The sequence below is a fragment of the Rhinolophus sinicus genome, chromosome 1 (assembly GCF_057876585.1).
Source record: "Rhinolophus sinicus isolate RSI-liver-muscle chromosome 1, RSI-T2T, whole genome shotgun sequence".
Classification (NCBI taxonomy): Eukaryota; Metazoa; Chordata; class Mammalia; order Chiroptera; family Rhinolophidae; genus Rhinolophus; species Rhinolophus sinicus.
In genome coordinates, this window is record NC_142501.1 from 167,777,413 (window position 1) to 167,798,238 (window position 20,826).

General features: G+C 36.7%; 1 protein-coding gene across 17 annotated transcripts in view; it reads right to left on the bottom strand.

Annotated features, from left to right (window-relative positions):
- Window positions 1-2,638: 2,638 nt before the first annotated feature.
- The window catches only part of MAPK10 (mitogen-activated protein kinase 10), a 288,604-nt gene continuing 270,416 nt past the window's right edge, over window positions 2,639-20,826 (bottom strand). For 6 of the 17 annotated variants that reach the window (XM_074323972.2, XM_019731285.3, XM_074323980.2 and 3 more), the window contains one exon: window positions 2,639-3,606. In XM_074323972.2, the coding sequence (XP_074180073.1) occupies window positions 3,590-3,606 (17 nt within the window). In that variant the 3' untranslated portion in view covers window positions 2,639-3,589. Of the gene's footprint in view, window positions 3,607-4,318; window positions 4,364-20,826 lie in introns of all 17 variants that reach the window. The other 11 variants (XM_019731283.3, XM_019731277.3, XM_019731284.3 and 8 more) reach the window with 7 other exon arrangements.

Sequence of the window (20,826 nt, forward strand, 5' to 3'; positions counted from 1 at the left end):
AGGCGCTGGCCCACCTGTGGTACACATTCCTCCAAAGCTCAGTCATCAGATTCTTGAAGATGCAAGATTATTATTGGTTTTTATTTCACAAGAAGAAATTTGCTTGCAAGGACAATGCTTTTTTTTTTTTTTTTTAAATCAACACACTGACCCACAAAATACATATAAAATATCAAAGGGATGGTGGGTTTTGCCAAACTCTCCCAACAATTTCATTCTTCCTGCCTGTGGGCACACATCCATGCCTCCTACACAATAAGGATCATTGCAAAACCGATACCTTAGAGGTAGTGACAGAAGGTTAGGCATCTCAGAGTGCCAACTTCACATTCCAAAATTAACCTCAACCACAGGCAGGACCTTCACTTTTAAAAAAATATAATCCACGTGACTTGACACCTCTCTGCCTAAAAAGCAAGAGAGTCTTTTGTAGTAACAGGTGACTATCTAGGAATATATTTTTTTTTAAGAAAAGAAGACTCAATGCAGAACATAATACATTCTGTAAATTTGATAATAACATAATCCACCTCGTGAAGATATTATAATAAAGTGAACCCACGATCAGGAAGGGCTGGTGGGCTTTTGAAATAATGATTCTCTTTGTTATCCCATCATCACCCATCTTGCTTTGATAGCCTAGTAAAATCAATCTTTTAAGCAGTCAAGAAATCAAACCCTTAGCTCTATTTGTACATGATACTCCAATTTGAGGGATTTGTTTCATTTTTTTCTCTTGTGCATAAGGGAGATCTGGCTACAGGTAATCAGCTCCCAAAAGCCAGACAACAGGAGAGATCACACTAGTAGAGTTTAGGGAAGGTAGTAACACAGCAGAGGGGCATTGTCTAGTTCTTGCCTGGTTTAATCTGCAGGGGAAAAAATATCACTACTTCTGCACGCAGGAGAGAGGATCTAACTGTCAAGCACTTCTAAGATGCTGGTTGGAGATCTCTTTCTGCCTTTTTGTGTCAGAAGGAGATGTCATTTTGTGGCTGATGAAATTCCCCTTGCAACTCACTTTCTTTCAAGAGCTGCCTGATGTCTGCACTTAATTGCCAAGTACTAGGAAGCTGGGAGTAGAGTGGCCACAGGTGAAGCAAGAGAAGAAATGCAAAGGAGATAAGGAAAGAATAAGGTATACAGAGAAGAGAACTTTTTGGGTTGTTTTTTAAGGGGCTGTGAAGGGAAGTGTGACAGAAAGAAAGGTGAGAGAGCTCATGTGAATGTGGAAACATTTAAAAAATCCAGTCATCTGCAATATTAACCAAAAACAATGGCAGCAGTATAGAGAAACTGGACTTCTTTTATTCCAGGGGACAAGCTGCACAGTCTAATGTCTTTTTCTCCCCATTTTAAACAAATGACCTCTTGTCATGTATTCTACTGTGTGAAACAATCCTATAAATGACAGCATTGCTCCCACGGTGATGGTGGGGGCTGACTCTATTGCTTAAAAAAGAGACAAAGCTTCCCTCTTGTTGTATTTAAGGCAGTTTTCAGAGCACTGGCATTTGTGTTTGCTCTATTTTGAAGAGATTCCATCTGCCAGTCATATCACACTCATCATGCATCCATTTCATGCATTTCACTTCTCCTTCAGGTGAAATACCACCACACTGGTGAGCACCAAAATGATCAGAGTGCAAAGAGCTGTGATGGCTAGTTCACCATAGTAAATGAGAAGGGAAGCCTGGCCTGGTCCCTATTATTGCTGAGAAGTCCCCCTGGTTTTGCCTCATATATAACCCAGATGTTTCATAGTGCCTCCTTTGGTGCCAAGGAAAGCACTTTCATTTAATCTGAGCTAAATTCAGGTGACTTTGCTAAACATTGACATAAATTCTTCATGGCTTTAAGACAAACTCATATTGCTAAAGCTGTTTAGCAGCAGTAACTTATGGGCAGAGTTATTGCTGTCACATAGACTGCGGTACAAAACTCGGATTATCAGCCCTTCTCGGATATTCAAATTTATGAAAATAAACATAAAACATCAGTCATATTAATAGTCAGGGAAACTCCTGAGAAATAATAATGTCTGTGGAAATGGTTTCAAGTGCTGACCTGAGGATTACCCTGTGCTTTGGGAGTTTTTTGTTTGTTTTTTTTTGTTTTTTGTTTGTTTGTTTGTTTGTTTGTTTGTTTTAATTCCAGAAGAGGGAAGCAATATATTTTTTTCTTAAAATAAAACCTTGGCAGGGTATGAACCTGGGAAGTAGCACACTCATGCAAAACACGACTCACAGTCTGAAGACAGTCTCAGTAGGCTCATTTTCTGTTAAGGACGTTACACAGAGGCATACCACCCTGTTCCAGGGAATAAGTCTTACCATCGGATATGTACACAATACCCCTGCCTCACCTGTCATTCTCTGCCCAGTTGTGACACATAATTTATAAATTACAAATGGAGTCAACTCTCTAAAATATGGATGTCGGTGTCTCCTAGTAGTCAGGCAATAATCTCCTTTACGTCCTCTTCCACACTGCAACACTGCTCTCTCGTCAGTCCTACCCACTCCCTGTCCCACCTTTCTTCTGAAGGCCAAACCATTTAATGCCTGGAAACTGTTACCCCCTCCCGCCCCCACATTGTACATAAGCATCAAAGCATCACATATGTTCTTTCTACAAATTGGTATACAGGTGCCATTTAATCAGTTCAAATTTGGAAGCTACATCTTCAAGGGTCCGAGAGAGCTCACTCCCCCCATATTTTCCCCCTTTACATGTTTTCTTATAAGACATACAGCTTAATCAATTAACAAACTAAACAGCTTATATACTGGCAATATATTACAGATGGGTTTATGTCAGAGTAAGAGATCACAGGAAATGGACCATGTGGTACCCCAGTGCATGACGCCTTGGTGGAGCCCTGAGGACACTGACAGTAGCATCTCTAAGTTAGTAGTGTTGTGTGAATACAGACACATGCGGATCTGTATCTACATCCATCTGACTAGGCCAAAAGGAGCAGGTAGATGCAAGATAGAGACACACACATGCTGGATGGGGCCACTGCACACCTTGTCATGCCATTTGAAAGGGCAGTTACAGGTTGTTGGTTTTGCAGCCATTAAAATTATACTTTATGGAAAAGGCTTCTCTAATTGTATTTGATTTGCTTTCCGTAGTAAGCATTGTTGGAAGAAGACCAAAGCAAGAGCAACTAGAAGTTAAATATACATTTGGCTTAGCTGCAATACAGAACTCTGGAGAAGAAGCAGGCTGAAAGATTTGTTTCAATTTTAGGCGTGGATTCTCTCCCTTGCTGTTTTCTTGTCATTGCGTGTCTCCATGTGCGCATGAGTGTCTGTGTGTGTGTGTGTGCGCGCGCGTGCATGTGTGTGCATGTGTGTGTGTGTGTGTGTGTGTGTGTGTGTGTGTGTGTGTGTGTCACTGCCATCACATCATCTCCTGAAGAACGCTGGGTTTCGCAGGCAGGCGGCTAGTCACCTGCAACAACCCAGGGGTCCTGCCGAGGCTTCCAGGCTGCTGTCAGTGTCAGATGCCAGGGTCTGGTCGGTGGACATGGAGGAGATGTCATTGACGGACGAAGATGGGGGGAGACTCTCACTGCTGTTCACTGCTGCACCTGTGCTAAGGAAATGAAGGCCAACATGACTAAATCTGGAACTAGACTCAGCGTTATGTCACTCAAGATGCGGGCATGGGCAAATACAATAAGGATGTCTAGTGCATCATTCATTTGAAAAGACTTCACAGAACAACTAATACAGGGCACTCTATTAGATGGTGAAAATCAAAGCATAACAGCACAGAGTCCCAGGTCACAAGTTACTCACAGTTAGTGCTGTAGTTAACAAATCTCACTTTAATTTAGAAATTAATGTTCTTCAAAGAATACAAACTAAAAACCCCACTGAAAACCCCAGTCACCCCCTACACCTCCAATATTGTAATTTAGTGGCATTGGGTGGAGCCAAGACATTGGTATTTTTTAAAAGCTTCCTGGAGACTGTGTAATAAAGGGTTGAAGACCACTGTTCTGTGGAGAAGGCAGATGAGCAAAACCCTGTAATGTAATGATCTGATCCTGGATGCTTTTAATGCAGGGAACTTTAAAAGCAAACACATGTAAGGATTCTATCCCAGAAATATGGGTTGACGTGAAGCCCTGAAATCCCATTTACTTGGAGACTATAGCTCTGGAGAAAGGAAGGACTATTAAGTAAATATTATTACATAGTCATTAATATGACATCAAGTTAAAATCCATATAGAAAAGCCAGTTGGACTTTTGATGAAAGTTACCATAGACCAAAAAAAAAAAATAGAAGCCAGACCATACCTTTTGATTGTGTTTACTTTCCTGCAGGCTTGCTTACCTAGGAAACTACAAATAAGAACTCTAAATTATTAACTTAGATTAATTTGCAAAAACCCTGTTTCCCCAAAAATAAGACCTAGCCGGACAATCAGCTCTAATGCATCTTTTGGAGCAAAAATTAATATAAGACCCAGTATTATATTATATATTACATTATATTATATTATATTATATTATATTATATTATATTATATTATATTATATTATATTAAAGACCCAGTCTTATATTATAGTAAAATAAGACTGGGTCTTATATTAAATTTTGATCCAAAAGACACATTAGAGCTGATTGTCCAGCTAGGTCTTATTTTTGGGAAACAGGGAATTCTTTTATTTATCTATTATGTGGCAATATAATGATTTTATAACTCTGAAAAGAAATTTGCTCATGGTAATCGCTCAATAAATACTTGCTGAGTTATAATAGCTTTGAGAACTACAAAGGAAAGATGAACCAGAGATGCTGTGAAATAAAATTAAACCATGGCACCCTGGAAAGAGTCAATTTAATTTTTCTCTTTATATAGTCTTTATACTTAAGCAATATGGGTGATATAATGCATAATTTGTGAAATAGTTTACTATTAAAAGTATCTACAGTACAATCATTGAATAAAATAAGAGATAAAGAAGTCTCATTAAAATTGTATCATATTTGAGCAAAGATAGGGTGTAAGATATATTTGATGAAAAATAATAAACCCTAAATAAGTATTATCATTTAAATCTAACAAATCAGAAAAAAATAGTGTAATGAAGTAGAGAGAGTAATACCATCTCTTTGTTCTGAGGGTAGACATTTCCTGCCTGTGGAGAAAATGTAATTAAAATGTGAAAATATCTGGAGAGGACTCATACACCTACACTGAGACAGATTATAAGTATTCTATACGTATTTTAAATTTTTATTTGTCAATTATAAATATATTTTTGTAACTTATGAAAAATGTGCAAATATATAGGAAAAAGATAATACATTGTATCATCAAATTAATGATGAAAAAAACTGTTAAATTAGGTATATTTCTTTTTTGTCTTTTTGCTAGGAAGTTTCTCTAATTGTAATTACTTAATATATATTCTTTTGTATCATATTTTTATATACAAAAAGGCTTACAGAAGTATCAATACCCAAAGACTGAGAGACATAGGTGGTCTACCTAATACATACCGTAGAAGCAAACACAGAGCAACAGCCAGAATAAGGAAACAAAGAAACATGTCCCAAATAAAAGAACAGAAGAAACTTCAAGAAATGGAACTAAATGAAACAGAGACAACTTACCAGGTACAGAGTTTAAAATACTGATGATAAGAATAATGAAGGAACTTAATGAGAATTTCAATAAAGAGATAGCAAGCATAAAGAAGGATATAAAAACCATGAAAAATAACCAGTCAGACATAAAGAGTACAATAACTGAAGTGAAGAATACACTAGAAGGCATCACCAGCAGATTAGATGAAGCAGAGTCAAATCAGCAATTTAGAAGACAAAGTAGTAGTTAGTATTCACCCAATCAGAACAACAAAAAGAAAAAAGATAAACAATGAAATAGTTTAAGAGACCTGGGGGACAACATCAAGTGCAACAACATGTGCATCATAGGAATACCAGAAAGAGAAGAGAGGGAGCAAGAGATCCAGAACATATTTGAAGAAATAATGACTGAAAACTTCCCTAACCTGGTGAAAGAAAGTGACATACAAGCCCAGGAACTGCACAGACTTCCAAACAAGATGAACTTAAACAGGCCCACACCAAAACACATCATAGTTAAAATGACTAAGAGAGAATCTTAAAAGTAGCAAGAGAAAGACACCCATTTACTTACAAGGGTGTTCCCATAAGACTATCAGCAAATTTCTGCAGAAACTTTTCGGGCCAGAGGGAGTGGCAGGAAATATTCAAAGTGATAAAAAGAAAAACCAAAGGCCTACAACCAATATTGCTCTACCCAGCAAGGTTATCATTTAAAATTGAAGGAGAGATAAAGAGCTTCCCAGAGAAGAGTAAGCTAAAGGAATTCATTACCACCAAGCCAGTACTGCAGAAAATGTTAAAAGGGGTTCTTTAAGCAGAAGAAAGGTGAAAACAAACTAACTAACGAAGACCAGAAATATGAATAATAAAATGGCAATAACTATGTACCTATCAATAATCACTTTAAATGTAAATGGATTAAATGTTCCAATCAAAAGACATAGGGTGGGAGAGTGACATCATAGAAATGGCAGCAGTGAGGTGAGCTTCTTGAGTTCTCCCCTGGAAGTTACCACAAATTAAACATCTATAACTCACCGAAGGATTCTCTGCTCATCGCACAGAACAGCTAAGAGACTCACATGAAGATTACCTGAAGATGGGCAAACTGGGAGAGCGGGGGAAGAGGGAAGGGAGAAGTGCGGACACAGGGCTAGCAATTGCAGCTGTGGACATGCGGGACCTCAGGACGCAGACCCGAGATCACAACAGCCAGGCTGTGGGCTCTCTCCCTGTGCCCCACAGTCTTGCCGAGAGATCATCATATAGGACGGCAGTGCCCAGCGTTGGAAGCAGAGGCCTCAACTGAGAAATGCAGCTGGGCTCTTTCAGTCAGACAGAAAGCAGAGAAAATGCCTTACTCGGATCCCTCAGCCCACTCTTCCACAGCAATCCTACCTCCACCCTTCCAGAGTCTTAAACTGGTCCCTGAATGGAAAGGAGTAGTGTCAGATTACAGAGGAGCTGCAGCCCTCAAGAACTGGAAAAAGCCAGGTTGCAGCTGTGGCCTAGGGAAGAGGCTGGGAAGACTGTGACACTGCTGGGCTGGCCAGGGAGACAAAGGCACCTGCCTACCCAGTCCCCACCTTTTCTGGGCAACTCCTGGCAGGGCAATTAGAGATACTGAGACACACACAGCAGTCAGCAGCAGGTGGTAGAGGCAGCACTGGGCTTTTAGAAGCTCAGAAATCTCACACCCTCCACATACCCCCAACAGAAGAAATGCCATAAGACTCAGGAGACCTGGACACAGGGAATAAGCCCACCTCCCAGTGGCTGGCTGTTGTGCTCTCAGTGTGCGTTTGTGCAGGTGAGAGCAGAAACTGCACTGAGTTTGTAAAAACTACCAACCATATCCCATAGCCCCATTCATCTAGAACTGCAGTGCCAGGGTCACTCTGGATACCAGGTAGCCGGCTCTGCCTCCACAAGATGCAAAGGAGTCTTTGTACAACGGAGGGCAAACTGGAGATAGCTTGGTGGGCTTAAGCCAAGACTGGTACTGTTTTTTTTGTTTTCTTATTATTATCATTTTTAGTTAACTAAAATATATATTTAGTTAGATAGATAGATAGATGATAGATAGATAGATAGATAGATAGATAGATAGATAGATAGATAGATAGATAGATAGATAGATCAGAAAAAAATATATATATATATATATTTTTTTTTTCCCCCCTACTTTCTCTCTCTCTCCTTTTCTTTTTTCTTTTCCTTGTTTTCCTTTTCCTCCTTCTTTCCATTTTTTTGTATTGATTTTTTGGGGGGTTGTTGCTATTTTTTGTTTTGATTTTTGTATTTTTGATATTTTTGTTTGTGTTGAGTATTGTTGTTGGTTGTTTTTACATGTGAGTGTATTTTTGTTGTTGTTGTTGTTTTTTTTTGTCCTGAAATTGCCCTGCATGAGGGCCCAGCCCAAGTGGCACAAGAATCAACACACACACATAGGCCAACTCCAGACCAAATCAGAGCATTGTGGGGTTTGACCTACAAGTGACACACCCAAAAGAATTCTCTACAGGCACAAGAGCCCATAGGGGCCAAGCCTCATCTGAGGGGTCAACCCTCACACAGCAGCACATACATTGTGGGCATAGCCAATTCTCATAGCTACTCAGCCTGGGAATCAATCTCACCCACTGACAAGCCAAAAGCAATTAAAGCTCAATTCAACAGGGGAATACACACAACACAAGGGACATCTCTGGAACACATGCACAGGAGAATAAGGAGACTGTGCAATACAAATATAAACAACACATTCTATGTAAGAGCACCCAGCAAAGACTGAGAGACCTAGGGAATCCACCTAATACATCGAAGCAAACCCAGAGAGTCAGCCAGAATGAGGAAACAAAGAATTATGTCCCAAATAAAAGATCAGAAGTAGCCTCCAGAATTGGAACTAAATGAAATAGAGGTAACCAATTTATCAGAGACAGAGTTTAGAACACTGATGATAAGAATGTTTAAGGAACTTAGTGAGAACCTAAAGAAGGATAGAGAAATCATAAAAAAAACAACCAGTTAGAACTAAAGAATACAATAACTGAAATAAAGAACACACTCAAATCACCCTGCATGAGGGCCCAACCCAAGTGGCACAAGCATCAACCCACCCATAAGCCAACTCCAGACCAAAGGAGTTACCAGCAGATTAAATGAAGCAGGGGATCAAATCGGCAATTTAGGAGACAAGATAACAAAGATCACTCAATCGGAACAACAAAAAGAAAAAAAGAATAAAAAACAATGAAATAGTTTAAGAGACCTGTGGGATAACATCAAGTGCAACAACATGTGCATCACAGGAATACCAGGAGAAAAGAGGAAGCAAGTGATCAAGAATATATATGATGAAATAATGACTGAAAACTTCCCTAAACTGGTGAAGGAAATCGACATACAAGCCCAGGAAGTGCACAGAGTTCCAACCAAGATGAACCCAAACAGGCCCACACTAAGACACATTATAGTTAAAATGGCAAAGGTTAAAGACAAAGAGAGAATCCTAAAAGCAGCAAGAGACAGATAGTTACTTACAAGGGAACTTCCATAAGACTATCAGCTGACTTTTCTACAGAAATTTTGCAGGCCAGAAGGGAGTGGCAGGAGGTATTCAATGTGATGAAAAACAAAGGCCTACAACCTAGATTGCTTCATCCAGCAAGGCTATTATTTAAAATTGAAGGAGAGATAAAGAACTTCTCAGAAAAGAATAAGCTGAAGGAATTCATTACCACAAAGCCAGCATTGCAGGAAATGTTAAAAGGGCTTCTGTAAGCAGAAGAAAGATGAAAACAATCTAATTAATGAAGACCAGAAATAAAAACAACAAAATGGCAATAACTATGTACCTATCAATAATCACTTCAAATGTAAATGGATTAAATGCTCCTATCAAAAGACATAGGGTGGCTGAGTGGATAAAAAAACAAGATCCTAGCATATGCTGTATACAAGAGACTCACCTCAGATCAAAAGACACACACAGGTTGAAAGTAAAGGGATGAGGTAAGATATTTCATGCAAATGGAAATGAGCAATATTTATATCTGACAAAATAGATTTTAAAATGAAGAATGTAATAAAAGACAAAGGGCACTACATAATAATAAAGGGATTGATCCCACAAGAGGACATAACCCTAGTAAACATCTACGCACCCAACATAGGAGCACCTAAATATATAAAATAGATATTGACTGACATAAAGACAAAGATCAACAGTAACACTATCATAGTAGGGGACTTCAACACACCTCTGACAACAAGGGAAAGATCCTCCAGACAGAAAATCTATATGGAAACAGCAGCCTTAAATGACACATTAGAACAGTTTAATTTAATTGATATTTTTAGAGCATTTCACCCCAAAGCTGCAGAATATACATTCTTCTCAAGTGCATATGGAACATTTTCCAAGACAGACCACATGTTAGGCCATAAAACAAGTCTCAATAAATTTAAGAAAATTGAAATCATATCAAGCGTCTTCTCTGACCACAGTGCTATGAAATTAGAAATCAATTACAAGAAAAAAACTAGAAAACACATAAATACATGGAGGCTGAATAACATGTTACTAAATAATGAATGAGAAATAACAATGAGATCAAGGAAGAAATCAAAAGATACCTCAGACAAACAAAAATGAAAACACACTGTGGGATGCAGTGAAAGCAATCCTAAGAGGGAAATTTATAGCAATGCAGGCCTACCTAAAGAAATAAGAAAAATCTCAAATCAATGGTTTATCCTTACACCTAAGAGAACTGGAAAGAGAACAGCAAAATAAGCCCAAAGGGAGTACAGAGCGGAAATAAATGAAAACAAACAAACAAGAAACACAATACAAAAGATCAATGAAACCAAGAGCTGGTTTGATGAGAAGATAAGCAAAATCGACAAACCTTTAGCCAGACTCATCAGAGAGAGAGAGAGAGAGAGAGAGAGAGAGAGAGAGAGAGAGAGAGAGAGAGAGAGAGAGAGAGAGACCAAACTAATAAAATCAGAAATGAAAGAGAAGTGACAACAGACGCCACAAAAATACAAAAAAAAATTTAAGAAAATACTACAAGCAACTATATGCCAACAAATTAAACAATCTGGAAGAAATGGATAATTTTCTAAAAGCATACAACATTCCAAGGCTAACTCAAGGAGAAACGGAAACTGAATAGACTGATTACTACCAGTGAAATTGAATCGGTAATCAACAACTTCCCAACAAACACAAGACCTGGACCAGATGGCTTTACAGGTGAATTTTACCAAACATCCAAAAAAGAACTATCACCTATTCTCCTCAAACTATATCAAAAAATCCAGAAGGAGGGAAAACTCCCAAACTCTTTTTATGTGGCCACTATCACCTTGATCCCAAAATCAGACAAAGACATTATAAAAAAAAAAAAAGAAAGAAAACTATAGGCCAATATCCCTAATAAACATAGATGCAAAAATCCTCAACAAATAAAATACTTAGGAATAAATTTAACCAAGGAATAAAAAACCTGTACTCAGAAAATTATAAGACATTGAAGAGAGAAATTAAAGAAGATACAAATAAATGGAAACACATATCATGCTCATGGATAGGAAGCATTAATATAGTTAAAATGTCCACACTGCCTATGGCAATATATTGATTCGACGCAATCCCTATCAAATCACCAATGACATTTTTCACAGAACTAGAACATATAATCCTAAAATTTATATGGAACCATAAAAGACCCCAAGTAGCACGGCAATCTTGAGAAATAAGAACAAAGTGGGAGCTATCATGCTACCTGACATCAAATTATACTACAAGGCTACAGTAATCAAAACAGCATGGTGTTGGCATAAAAACAGACACATAGATCAATGGAACAGAATAGAGAGCCCAGAAATAAATCCATACTTATATGGTCATTTAATCTACAACAATGGAAGCAAGAATTTACATTGGGATAAAGCCAGTCTATTTAGTAAGTGGTGCTGGGAAAACTTGACAGACACATTAAAAAAAATGAAGCTGGACCACTTCCTTACATCATATACAAGAACAAATTCAAAATGGATTAAAGACTTAAATGTAAAATCTGAAACCATAAAACTCCTAGAAGAAAATATAGGAAGTAAATTTGCAGACGTTACCCTTAGTAATATTTTTACTGATATATTCCCTCGGGCAAGGGAAGCAAAAGAAAAATAGACATATGGGATTACATGAAACTAAAAAGTTTTTTCATAGCAAAGGAAACCATCAATAAAACAAAAAGGCATCCTACTGAATGGGAGAAGATTTTTTCCAATGATACATCTAACAAAGGGTTAATATCCAAAATTTATTTTAAAAAACTCATACAGCTCAACACCAAAAAAACAAACAACCCAATTTAAAAAATAGGTATTGGACATGAAGAGACATTTTTCTAAAGAGGACATAGAGACAGCCAACAAACACATGAAAAAATTCTCAACATCACTAATCATCAGAGAAATGCAAATAAAAACCACAATTAGATACCACCACACACAGGTCCGAATGGCTATCATTAATAAATCAACAAACAACAAGTCCTGGTGAGGGTGTGGAGAAAAGGGAACCCTTGTGCACTGTTGGTGGGATTGCAGATTGGTGCAGCCACTATGGAAATCAGTATGGAGGTATCTCAAAAACTGGAAATGGAACTACCTTATGACCCAGCAATTCCACTCTTGGGTATCTACCCAGAAAAATCCAAACCACTAATTTGAAAAAACTACATGCAGCCCTATGTTTATCGCAGTGCTGTTCACAATAGCCAAGAAATGGAAACAACTGAAATGTTCATCACTAGACAACTGGATAAAGAAACTGTGGTACATTTATACAATGGAGTATTACTCGGCCATAAAGAAGAACGAAATCTTACCATTTGCAAGGACATGGATGGACCTAGAGAACATTATGCTAAGTGAAAAAAGTCAGATAGACAAAGACAAATACCATATGATCTCACTTATATGTGGAACCTAAAGAACAGAATAAACAAACAAAACAGAAATAGACTCAGAGATATAAGGAAAAAAAAAACTGATGGTTGCTAGATGGGAGGGGGTGGTGATTGGGTAGAAGGTAAAGGGATTAGAAAGTACAAATTTGTAGTCACAATACTGTCACAGGGATATGAAAGACAGTTTGGGGAATATAATCAATAATGTAAAGATTTTGTAGAGTGTCAGATGGGCACTTGTCTTATTAGGGAGACCACTTCATGGACTGTGTAGACACCTGACCACTGTGCTGTACACCTGAAGCTGAAGCTGAGTAATATTGAATGTCAACTATAATTAAATATATATATAGTCACAGGATGTGGAGTACAGCATTGGGAATAGAGTCAATGGAATTGTAACAGCTGTGTACAATGTCAGAGGGATAGTAGACTGGGGGGATTATCACTTTGTGAGGGGTGTAAATGTCTAACTATTACATTGTTTTGTACACCTGAAACTAAAAAAAAAAAGCATCAATACCTCCTAATCTTACGTCTCTAGATTCTTAAAACTCTCTTGTAAGTAATTACTCTCATTATCAGAACAATGTGTAATGTAAAGTTATCTGCTTTCAATTTATTCCAACTTTACTTAATTACATCCTTTATAGTTAAAGTACAGAGTTAAGTTCATTTCCTCTCGTGACACCCACTAGTACATTTCATACACTAGCAGACAACGCTATTTTGTGCCCCTTGGATTTCCACATGAATTGTAAGAACAGTTTGTCAGTTTCTGCAAACAAGGCAGCTGTGATTTTGATAGGTATTGTGTTTAACCTACAGATCAATTTGGACGGTATTGTCATCTTAACAATATTAAATCTAATCAGTGAATAGTGTAATGTCTTCTCTTTTATTTAGGTCTTCTTTAATTTATTTCAACAATGTTTTACAGTTTTCAGAGTAAAAAATTTTACACTTCTTTTGTTAAATTTATTCTTAAATATTTTATTCTTTTTAATGCTATTATAAATGGAATTTTCTATTCATTGCTAGTATATAGAAATACAATTGATTTAATGAATAAAGTTTCCGTGTCAGTGGATTGGAAACTAAATAGATCAAATGATGACATGTACATCTCCTGACTATTATAAGTAATCAAAATGCCCAGGCAACCAGGAAGATTTTTGCTAATGTGCTTTATTTAAATTATGACAAAACAACCAGTTAAAGTTTTAAAATAAAATTTTGTCATAACGCAAACCAAAAAGTATCTTAAAGTATTTCTACATAATAGTCCTGATCTCCTCTTGAGATAGATTTTTTTCTCCTTTCCTGGCAGGAGTTGATTACGTGGACCTGTTCAACTTGTCGCAGTTGAAGCTGAATACTGATTCAAACAAGGGTAAGATAAGAATTAGCTGAGATAAGGCTCCCTTATAAGAACACAATTTGTTATTTACAGATAAACACAAGCCCACAACAAAGGCAGCTAGAAAATTGTACAAAAAACATTAAGGAAATTTCCCCAGAGAAACACAAATTTACATCTATAAATAATACTGAATGAAGGCAGCAAAAACCAGAGTTGCTTTTAATAAACTCTTCATATACAGGGGATAACACTGCAGGCTAAGCTTACACAGCACTCCTACTGCACCTGTTTTAATAATCAGCACATTTTCAACATACTTGGGGAACTTTCTAAGTGCTATGTTCTATAAGTCAGCCTATTATTATATATAGTTTTGCTCCATGATTACTTCATGTTTATGTTGCCCTTCTTTCATTTTACTTTTTCATTATACTTTCATTATACTTCTTAATTTCTCCTATCTTCCTCAATCTCTACTGCTAAGCACAGAATAAGTATGCAGTTTAACAAAACACTGTGTATCTTTTGTGCATACTCTTCTAATTTGGGTTCTGTGAGGGAAAGCAAATTTGTCCCTGCTATGACACTACTACACTATTTTAAGGAAATCATCTTGCAGTAGTTGTCCTTTTTCTTTTGTTCATCAGCTGGCTCTCTACAATCCCTATCTTCTATTCTATGCGGGAAGGTTCCGGCTTTTTTTTCTTTTTTTCATCAGTAGTGAATGCAAATTATAGTAAGTATTCAACTATTCAAAGTTCGGACTCTTTATTAACTGTAATTCTAGGGTTCCATAGACTATTGTTCCTGATTTTTTACAGCACAAATTCATTGAAAGGCCCTCTCTTCTAATGCTTCCTCTATAAAATTCCTGTTACATCTGCTTGTTGTATGGGAGGCATTCCTCTCTCTATAGTGTTATGGTGGGAGAATCATGTGTACTCTAGTGGAATGCCGGAGCTGGCTTTTAGGGACTTCTGAGAACCAATTATTAGTATCTCTTTCCAACTCTGCCTTCACTGATGTCACATCAGTAGTTTGAAATTGGTGACAGTGAGAACATTTATACCACAGAAACTGGTAAATGCTATACTCAGTTATGTTTTTTTAAAGAGATGGTCATTAAATAATGACCCGTCCCCCAGTATTACATGAAAAATATTTGCTTCTGTATGATTTCTATGCACTATAATAAATGCCTTCTTGACTGTAGCCACTTCTTGCTTTACCGGATGATACTTCCGAGACTGTTTTCATGTAGGCAATAAATAAACTTTGCAAACCATAAAAGCAAACACAAATAGAACAGTCAAGACATGCACTTTGGCTTCAAGTTGTTAATTTACTGCCAGTTTGTGAAAATCTCTTTAACAAAATTGAACTGAATGGAATTTGATTATAATGTCCACCTGCCCAGGATATTCTAGCAATGTGATAAATAGCCCTTCCTTCTATATTATTTTCAGAGAAATGAGTAGAGATGTGCATTTTTTTAAAAAATGTTTTGCTATCAATAAAGCATCCCAAGTTTTTGTCAATAAAATGGCATTAAAAGTACTGAAAATACTAGTAAGGCAAATAAGGAATATTAGCTACTTTCAATTGTACGTCAGAAAGAAAAATTAGGTTACATGCAAAGAAGCAACATGTTAATGAAAATATCTCAGCTAGAAATTATCTGGCTAAAAGTACCCATTATTCCAGGGGAAAAAAATGTGTTCTGTTTTTTTAAAGGAAATTATTTTCCTGACGTAGCCAGACACAAAGAATTGTAAGAATTAACAAAGTTAAAAAAAAATAAATAACTGAAATACATTCCCTTCTTTTTCTGCATGATCTTGAGCCCCAACTTGTTTGGGGCTCAGGTTTTTAAATAAAAACATAAAAATTATTGGACTGGAACAGTGACTGTAATTGGGAAGGACACTCCCCTGGTATGTGGAATATTAGCTGGGGAAAGGGATGCAGCTTACAGTCTCCTAGGGAGCTTTATCTTCAGTTAGAGATTCTGAAAAATCTCTACCCATCCTGATGCTAAATATACTTGTCTTGGTGAGTCCTTGTTACTTATGGGAGGTTTACTTCTCAGGTGAATGGGGTTGGTGAGCAGAGAGTTTTTGTATTAGATGATCTCCTATATTTGTTCTAACTACAACATTCTATGACAAATGCTTTTAGAAGAAAATTAATTTCTATTCATGAACTGCTATTCCCTCAGTAGTCTTTACAGATCAATTCAGAAAGCAAGCAGCCATGCTATTCTTGCAAATAAATCACTATGCCAGTGAAATCAGATAACAGAAGTGAGGGCAATTATTTATTTAGAAACGTATCTGAAGCTTAGATTTATTTCTTATTGGTGTGTAACAATTCCATCAATACATTTAAAACCTATGTATTTTCCGAAAATGCACATTTAACTTCTTATTTACATTTTAAAACCACCATAAAGCATGGTTTTGGGTATTAGAAACATTTTGAGCAACTGAGCAACTGCATTAACTTATTCCTTTGCTGCAGGTTCCCAGTGTTGCCATGACTGACTATTAAAGGCGTCTATGTTGTAATATTATTTCATTCTAGCTATTTACAAAATAAAATACGATATGCAAACATTAATGAGAAAAGGTGAATAAAATGAAGAATGCAAGAAAGCTGACTTTTGAACGTTTTCTTAGTAATTGCTTTTTCTTTCCAGCATAGTTTACTGCACATATACATATCGTGTGCGAGCACACACACACACACACACACACACACACACACACACACACACACAGTGATGTGCTAATAAATATGTAACAACTGATTCTCCAGGGGGAAAAATCTGATCTGTAATGTCAGCCAATTTCCATGTCTTAAATCCATCCTGCATGGTGGATTTCAAGCTACCAACATGAGGTCAATAAACTCATAGTTTGGCGAGATGAGCACAATTGGCTTTCATGAGCTGGTATAGTCGGTTCCAAAACATGGCTGTCCTATGGCTCTGCATGATGCATACAGATATATCACTCATACATATGTCATGTAATACATAGTATACATGTGAGTTCTCAAAATTAAGTGATGAATATTTTCCTTTAAAGGCATGTAGTGAAAGATTGAATTCACAATTATTTTTTACTACAAATTGGTTAAGCCAGTAAACTATACTTTAGGGCATGCATATACAATAGATAATTTATGATTGTGATAGGTAGTTGGAATGACTAAAAAGTGGCCTTCTCACATGTAGGTAGGGCCTAAGTGACATATTTTAATCATTAACACACTAAACAGGCCTGCAAAAACAACAACAAAATTCAGGAATATACCTTATCCAAAATGAATTAATCAAATCACTATCTGAAAGCATCAAACCTTTATCTGAAGCATGAGCTAATGCCAATAGCAACACTTCATCTATTTGATTCTTGGCTCATTTATCTTCATGGAGATTAACTGGGTGAATAAATATTTACTGGTATAAGAACTTACTGAATAATATACTGTATTAAAGCTATAACACTGTCTTGAATTCTGTCTTTGGAATAGCACCAAGAAACATGCTGAGTGAGAACCTGAGCAGCAATTTTCAAATTAAGTATTTATGGAGTTACTATTATGTACAAGGCACAGCACTTAGGCACTGCATGGTTCACAAAGGTGAATAGTTTTCCTTGTCAATGAATTTACAATAACTAAGGGGTAATAAGACAATATTTAAACTACAGGGACTAGAAAAACCCATAGGAAGGAAGGATCCCATTCTTTGAGAACTTAAGAAAGTCTTTGCAGACAGACATGAAAAATATTTTGGGACAAGGTAGTATTTGATAAGAGAACACTTGAAATGGTCAGCATTCCAAAAAGTGGGATTCTGTCAAGAATGACAGTGGTAATATAGGCCCCTAGAATTGGCACAGGGCTGTCAATGTCAGCAAGAGGTTACTAGGCTTAAATTGTAAGTGATGCAAAGTCACTGGAAAGCACTGATTAGTGGAATTCTTGGTTAAAACCAGACTTTTACAAGATCAATTTAGGTAGGACTGAAGTCAGGAAGATTACTTCAGGAAAACATTAATCATTGTGGTGTTAATGAAAAGAAATGGTAGCAATTAGATGTAAGCAAACAAAATTTTTAGGATGTAGAAAGTTACTGTCAATGATAATGCAGGTATAGAGTGAAAGATCAATCAGGAGTTTCGGGCTGGGAGTCTGAGCAAATAGAACTGCCATTAATAGAAATGGGAAAGTTGTGAGAAAAATTTATGCTGGGATGGGTGAATCTAAAAAGAACAAATGTGTTTGATTTTAAACAAATTCCATCTGAATTGGCAGCAATCGCATACATCCTGGACCAATATTCTAAATTCTGTAAGACTAACAGTGATCATTAAATTACTTAGTGGAATATATTTACTGTCTAGCCCCTCCAGAAATAACAAACTGCTAAGTAAACTAGTTTTTTACTTTATTCACCTTAAATGCATTTTTTGCAAACTTAAAAGGATTTACTTGATAAAGACTTTGGTCCACCCATTCATAGCATGTAGAAATTGTATATGTCAATAACCTTACATGTTATTTAGGAAAATTATTCAACACTTGGGATTAGGGTTGCAAAAGTGACCATGCAACTTTTTACTATCATGCTTGAGCATTTTCTAATAAATCCATCTAAGGGTCATCTGTTTTGTGGAACATAACTGTGTGGCTCAATATTCTCAATTGATTAGGGTCCAAATGTTTTATAAAACAGAAAACTTATAAAAAATTGATAAATTAAAATCACACTTTTTTCTGCCTGGTAAAATAGATAACCACAAACATAGGTTTGGTTGCCCCGTGCAAGTTTGATTTAATTTAGTGATCTTATTTTGACATGCTTTTTTCCCCCGACAGATCACATAAATCCTAATTTCCTATATCTTTGTTGAGCTACCATTGTCATTCTGCCATTTCTCTCACTAATGAATTAAAAGAAACATCTAGGTGGACTCGCTTCCTTTTTGTATAAGAACAATGGTTTTAATGATTAGAGAATCCTTCCTTGATTATGTACAAACTTTGTTCCTTCACCAAATACTTAAAGCTTTCTTCATATGGCAACACACTCATCCCATCCCTTTAATGATTAATTAATCTCACTTCAACCATCCCAGTCCCATATTACCCTCCCAGGACTGTATGGTTTGTGTACAATGAATCATGAGATAAGAGGATTTTTGTAGAAGTGTTCTGAAAGTATTGAAAAGAGAACTGTAAATTTTACATCGTCACAAATTGGCTCTTGTAGAAACCTGGTTGGGGATGAGGGAAAATGAAGGAGGAAATATGCAGAAGATGGGGTATTCTGGAGTGGGTGGCATGATTCTGAGCTCTTTGGAAAAAAGGGAAGGAGAAATTAATGATAACTTGAACTAAAGATGAATAGAAGAGACTCTGCTAACATTTTTCCAGTTTCAGTCTGAGATGCAAGGTCACCCTTCACTGGATCCTTGTATTTGGCTCCTTAATGATTATAGAAAAATGTCTTCTGACCATTATGGGAATTCTTAAAACAAGGAGTCTTTCTGCCCTAGCAGGTGGCATCTTGAAGCTCTTGGATTGAGTCTTTGGATTCTTTATTAGCAGCAGACAGAACATGTAGGTAAGTTAGAAGCAGCTTCTGCAGACTTGTATCAATCTGGATGATAGAAGAATGAGTAGACTGGACGACAACCCCAATGATTCCCTTAAGTCTCTCTGAGGAAAGGAAAGATCTGAAATAAAATTGGACACTGCCCCAAGACTAGAGGTGAGAAAAACACATCATAACTCAAATGTATCTGTTTGGGCATCATAGTTGTTGTGGGTTAAAAACTAGTTATTCAGAGGTGGATATAAGTAAGAATTGACTAATTCACCCTACATTGTTTTTCCTGAAACAATTTAAAGCTCATGGGAAAAAATTGTTTATCAAAGAAAGGACACCAAATCCATTTTTCTTTAAACTAATCATTGATAGCCTATGTCCTTGCCAGCATGAACTAAATGTAATTTAAAGCTGAAGATAATCCATCACATTAAAAAAAAAAATTATATTGGGGAATAGTGTGTTTTTCCAGGACCCATCAGCTCCAAGTCAAGTTGTTGTTTTCAATCTAGTTGTGGAGGGCGCAGCTCACTGGCCCATGTGGGAATCGAACCCGTGACCTTGGTGTTATGAGCACTGAGTTCTAACCAACTGAGCCAACCAGCCACCCACCATCACATTTTCTAAAACTCTTTCCATATTTTCCTTTTTACACTTACTTACTTATTTATTTATTTATTTATTTATTTATTTATTTATTTATTTTGACATTCAATATTATTTTATATTAATTGCGGGTTTATAGCATACTAGTTAGACATTTATATCATTTACAAAGTGATTCCTCCTGACTAGTACCCACCTGGCACTATGCATAGTTATTACCTTATTATTGATTATATTCCCTATACTTTAATTCCCATGACTCTTTTGTAACTACCAATTTGTACTTCTTAATCCCTTCACCTTTTTCACCCTGCCCCCCAACCCTCTCCCATCTGTCACCCTCATAAGTCTAGTACCCGTCCGAACCACATATAGTTATTACAATATTATTGATTATACTCCTCATGCTATAACCTGCACCCCCACAACTACTTTGTAACAACCAATTTGTACTTCTAATCCCTTCCCCTTTTCCACCCCACAATACCCCTCCCATCTGGTAACCATAAATATGTTCTCTGTATCTATGAGTTTGTTTCTATTTTGTTTGTTTATTTTGTTCTTTAGATTTGACATATAAGTGAAATCACATTGCATCTGTCTTTCTCTGTCTGACATATTCCACTC